At 37.6% G+C, this 6,155-nt stretch overlaps 1 protein-coding gene across 1 annotated transcript; it reads right to left on the reverse strand.

Annotated features, from left to right (window-relative positions):
• Positions 1 to 450: 450 nt before the first annotated feature.
• Positions 451 to 3,154, reverse strand: LOC129498434 (dipeptidyl peptidase 8-like; the record flags this gene model as incomplete). The annotated part of the gene is made up of 1 exon (XM_055307754.1): positions 451 to 3,154. A coding segment is annotated over exon 1 (2,475 nt), but the record flags the coding sequence as incomplete, so codon positions are not given.
• Positions 3,155 to 6,155: the final 3,001 nt, after the last annotated feature.

Genomic DNA, 6,155 nt, shown 5'->3' on the forward strand with positions numbered 1-6,155 from the left:
CGTCGGGTCGATTTGCTGCTTCTTCTCTAGCTCCTTTATGTGTAAGGTTAGCTTTTGTATTTGAGTTCTTTCCAGTTTTTGAATGGATGCTTGTATTGCGATGTATTTCCCCCTCAGGACTGCTTTTGCTGCATCCCAAAGATTTTGAACAGTTGTATCTTCATTCTCATTAGTTTCCATGAATCTTTTTAATTCTTCCTTAATTTCCTGGTTGACCCTTTTATCTTTTAGCAGGATGGTCCTTAACCTCCACGTGTTTGAGGTCCTTCCAAACTTCTTCTTGTGATTGAGTTCTAATTTCAAGGCGTTATGGTCTGAGAATATGCAGGGGACGATCCCAATCTTTTGGTATCGGTTCAGACCCGATTTGTGACCCAGTATGTGGTCTATTCTGGAAAAAGTTCCATGTGCACTTGAGAAGAATGTGTATTCAGTTGAGTTTGGATGTAAAGTTCTGTAGATATCAGAGGGAAACTTTTCTGCTTGCATGGCCACAGATCCTAAGTAATAGCCCTGTTCATTCTGGTCAGGGTGGCCCATATAACGTTCTGTGTAGCCTGTATCATAGAAGATCCACAGAGTAACTGGGGCCCCAGCAATGGCAACCCTGAAGATATCTGACCTCTGCATTAATGCCATCAGGGAGAGGTATCCTCCATAGGACCAGCCATGGATGCCCACACGATCTAAGTCAATGAAATCATATTGAGAAGCTAGATACTGGAGTCCTTCCACCTGATCGTCAATCTCTATTTGACCCATTTTGTATTTAAAGGCGCCTTCAAACTTAAGCCCTCGGTGACAGGATCCCCTGTTGTCTATCACTACAACCACATAACCCAGAGAGGCTAGGGTATTCAAGCGGAAATACTTGACTCCTTTAAACCGATTATTCACCAACTGCACCTGAGGACCACCATATATGAATAGCACAGTAGGGTATTTCTTTCCAGGTTGTAGATCATGAGGTTTGTACAGCATCCCATACAACGTAAATCCAGTAGTACTTTCAAAAGAGAAAATCTCTGGAGGGGTGTAGTCAGGAAGAGGACCTGCTGAATCCAAAATGGTGGCCCAAAATTCCTTTGTTTTGCAAGTTGGGTCATCTTCAGGGCTTGAGAGCTTGTAAAGGGACACACAGTGTGGATTCTTCTGGTTACTATACTTACTTATAAAGAAGTCACAATGCTGGCTGATGCAGCAAGAGTGGGAATAGCCACGGTCAGTCAGCCTTGTCACCTCTCCAGGATTTACATAACTGACCACATATAGGTGATGTTCTAAAGGAGAGTCCTTGGTGCCTTCAAAATATACCAGCTTCCTGACTTCATCAACCTGGATATTAGATCCATGCCGGCCAAGAACTTCCCATTCACCACTGGTAATGGCTATTTCCTCTTTGACAGGACACTTGAAATCACTTGGGGCAGGCAGCCCACCACTGGATCGTTTATATTTGCTCTCCTTTAAAATGGATGTGATTTTGTATAAATGACGGAAACCTGTTTTGCATTCAGAGGCAAAAATAAATTCAATTTCATCTTCATGACTTTGGGGAAAAACATGAAAGATGTCATGGATATTTATCCAGATGTCTGTTGTTTCTTCATAGATAATTAGTGGCGTCACAGAGTCAGGCACCGACTCGATAAGTCTCTGTCTTTCCATGGCATCATCTTCTACTGGGATAAATAATTCAGGTGAGATCAACACTATCTGTAGGCGAGTTTGGGAGCGATCTAGTAGAATGGACCAAGCATATTTTCCCTCTGGAGTCCATCCAGCTCTGGCAATATATTCAACTCCTTCAAACAGAATCTCAAAAGGCTGAATTAGTTCCTTATCTATGACATCGATAATCCTTCCTTCAGCATCAATCATTATTTCTGACATCTTAAAAGTGACTTTTGGATTTGCTGTGCCTGTTTTAGGATAACGGAATGAATCTGCCCTCCTTGTTTCCAACATAGGGGATGTAACATGAATAATTTCCACCTCAGATTCATCATTTTCTTCATATAGAATTCTCAGAATTTTGCTGCCATTGGGAGTTGTTTCAGCTTCTGGACACCACCAGTAGCCAGAATATCTATCAAATTCTTCTTGAAGAACAAAGGTAGCAACTCCAGCTGATCTGGGATCTTCTTCCATGTTGGCTAGTTCATTATGCACATAGGTGAGCCTCCTTTCTTCTCTGGTTACAATGTTGGATATCCAAATATCATTGCTATGTATAAAAGCAATCCAGTCTGGATCAGCTGGGCATAATTTGGGATCCATGCGAATGTTGGGACAGCTAGTTTCTACTAAATTTGGCCGTAAGGGTTGTTGAGTAAACCCTTGTGGCCCTCCATCTTTTACGTGATAAATTCCACTACCAGCTTGAAACAGAAATGTTCCACTTCCTTGGTGATAATCATAGGAAGCAATTCCAACAGTTCCAATGCGTTTTCTTTCTCTTAATAGTTCCTCTTCTCGAGAATACATTCCATAGTCCAGTGTTGCCTGAAAAAGATCCAAAAGAGGCTTCCAAGAGAGCATTAAGACTGCTGCTCTGTTGATGGTTTTGGGAATTTCAGAATAAAACAGTGTATTTTCTCTGTTCTCACCAGACATAGCAAGGTAATAGATCCTGTCTGAATGAGGCCCATCTGGATCATTCCTCTTCACAAACATAAAATCATGTGGGGCCTTAGCCATCATGTAGCCATGATATTTTCTGGTATCAGCAAGGAGCTTTTTAAGCTGACTCCAGGAATATCGCTCAACATAAAATGGCTCCAGTTTAGGCCGATCCTGTGATTCAATATTCTCCTCACACTCTGCAGTTTCAAATATCTCAACACCCAGCTGTTCTGTTTCCATTGCTGCTGCCATGTTGCATTTTCCTGATTGTATTTTCATCTGCTCAGACCTCTTCCACATTCAAAGAGATCTTTTTCAAGTGACTCAACTCCAAGCATAGATCCCTCTGCTCATCTTGCTCTCTTCTCACAGGAGTCTTTCCTTTTCTCACCATCCAACCCTTCCCCCCCGGCCCCGCCCGGAGCGTCCCGACGCGTGCTACGGAGCGGGCCTGCGCCGCTTCATGCCGCGCCGCCTCCACTCCCGGCCCGGCTGCGGCGGCTTCCTCGGCGACGGAGCCGGCGGTAACCCCGGCGGCAAACACGGCACTTCTCTCTCTCATATTTTTAAGCCAATGTGTATGTGTGTTTTATTATTGCAGTTGTTACAGGATTGATAAAGCTGTAAAAATAATTTGAATAATTTTAAATCATAAAGTGTTCATTCTGAAATTACTTCTCGAAGTCATTTGTTCTAAACTCCCTTCATTTTTTTTTTAGATCAAGAAAGTGAGGTTCAAAGTGTATAGCTGAATTCCTTGAGGCACAGCTAATTAATTAGCTCCTTAGTTAAGGCTGGGAATCAGGAATCTTAATTCCCCAGCAGAGTCAAAGGATTACAAATAATGGCTTGACCAATGACAGTTTTTCAAGGAAAAGTTTTTTTCCCATTTCAATGAAGGAATAATGTCATTCTAAGAAAACTAAGATTTTTAAATGCTGGAAAATTGAATGCGACTTTGAATAAAAGCTTAATCTCTAGTTATTTTTCCCCTCTAACCATTTAATATGGATTATGATTGGGGGAAATCTCTGGCCTTAGTTGAATTTCTAAATTCCACAGAAAACCACTTTTAAATATCCAAGCTTATCATTTAATTCAAATGCTGATAGACGTTACTATATATGATTATGCATTTGAATAATACCTTGAATGTGTATGACATATTTTAACACCTAATTTAGTTTACAGAATCTTTCTCATTTTCTATGTTAAGAAATTATGCATGGATAATTAATCTTAATCTGATTCCTATCGAGAAACAGAGAGGTTAAGTGAATGGCTGCAGGTCACACAGCAAGTCAGCAGCAATTTTTTAAATGTCTTATTTGAATATAAAAACATTTAGATAATAGAATAATTATTTGGGGTCATCAATAGTGGTAACACTTGTCATGTTGAGATAAGAAAAACATATTTTAAATCTCACAGGACATTTTCTGATGGTAAGAACTGGCATAGTAGTGACTTCCCTAAACTTAATTTTTGTATTATTTAACCTTGCTTCTGATAAAAAGGAAGAAATTCTATTCAGTTTAGTAAAAAATACTGAATTCTTAATATTATAATTTTTATGACATGTATATTCATTCAGACAAAATACAATCAATTGTTTTCCTCTCAATTTTTATGAAATAAAGAGGTGAAAATATCAAAGCATTCTATTGATGCTGAAATGACATTGCTTAGTGTACAATATAAATTTGCAATGTTCCAAAACTCTCTGGTTTGGGTGATGAAAACCACAGGAAATGTATTAAATATTTGTGTTTTGGTTATAAAATCCACAACAAGTGAACAAAAAGAAATCACTTTTCTTAATTTTTAAACCACACCTAGAGCTTATCATAGAAAGGAGAGCATCAGAATTGCACTTAGTTGAAAAATGACTTTAAAATGTAAGAAATAGAACTTTATTAAAACATGCTCTATGAGATAGGTATATGACAAATTTTTCTTTGAGTCACAAGGCAAACAATAGTCCTTATAAATATGTGCTGTTAATACATTAAACCAAATTATTCATTATATTTATTGAATGTCTTTACCAATTTTAAAAAGCATTCTGAACTACATGAAAATGCATTTCAGAAAAGGGGATAATACCTTGAAAAATCAGTATCTTTGTTACTGATTATCATATTAACCAAATGTGTTACTGCAGTGATACTAATTCAACTTCATTTGTTCCCTGATGTTTAAACAGTAAATAATTACCATGTTTACCTCACTTAGAGGGATGACCTTGGCATATATTCTATTAAGATGAGCTTTATGCTTTCTAACATGCCACTTGAAAATTATTTTGGTCATATCAAGCTATGAGACTTCTTGAAAAATTACAATAAAACCAAAAGATGCATCTGTGAAGATGGCAGAGAATATAACCAGTTTTTCAGCTTCCCTTGCGCCAGGGGGAAATACAGGCCCTTCCCAGGAAGAACGGATCTATTTATTAGCAACGGATCTATTTATTCACAGTTTATGGAGAACTGTTACATACCCAGTATTCTTTCGTCTTCCATATGAGAAAAAGAGAAAACTAGAGTTGAATTCAGCATAAGACATTTTAGACCAAAATCAACCAATAAAGTCATTTAATTTCATAGAATTAGAAGAATTTTACTTGAATGGTATGTGTGCAAGGGTATTAAAACATATCTGTATGGTGCGTAAGAACAGAGATGGACCAGTTGGCCACTATGAAAGTGATGGATATAGATAAGAAACAACTTATTTTCCCAATATGCAAAAAAATGTATATGTAAGCAACTGTTAATATTAATCGTACAGAGGAATAGAGGCAAGTATTTTTAAGAAATGATTTTTCCATTTAGAAGGAAACGTGTTTCTTATACTTAATTTGGTAAATGCATAAATATCAAAAGAGGAAAAAAGCACTTCTAATGTCACAATTCAAATATATTCACAATCAACATTTTGTGACATGTCCTTCTAATTTTAAACTTAAGCTTCAAATTTATATAGCAACAAATCATATTGATCATGGAATTGTGTTTCTACTTTTTCATTAATTGTTTTTACAGTCAGAAATCTGGGATGCCTGGGTGGCTCAGCGATGGAGCGTCTGCCTTCAGCCCGGGGCATGATCCTGGACACCCGGGATCGAGTCCCCACACGGGGCTCCCTGTAGGGAACCTGCTTCTCCCTCTGCTTATGTCTCTGCCTCTCACTCTGTGTCTCTTATGAATAAATAAATAAAATCTTTAAAAAAGCTAAGTCAGAAATCCTAAAGTTATTATTTTAGTGTATATATATATTAGTTTATTTGTCTTATTATTCTATTATTTATTATAATTTGCATAATCATTTCTATATGGCCAGCCATTATTTTGGATCTTTCTGTGTTACAGAAAATGCTACAATAAGAATGTGCCAGAAAATGATTGATTTTTAGATTCTCCTAATACATTGCTAAACTGGTTTTTGTTTAATTCTGTTTAAAGTGTGACTGTGAAAGAGGCAGTATAGCATACCGCTTAAGAGTAAGGAATCCAAAGCAAACTTTG

The sequence above is a fragment of the Nyctereutes procyonoides genome, unplaced genomic scaffold (genome assembly GCF_905146905.1).
Source record: "Nyctereutes procyonoides isolate TBG_1078 unplaced genomic scaffold, NYPRO_anot_genome, whole genome shotgun sequence".
In the NCBI taxonomy this organism is placed as follows: domain Eukaryota; kingdom Metazoa; phylum Chordata; class Mammalia; order Carnivora; family Canidae; genus Nyctereutes; species Nyctereutes procyonoides.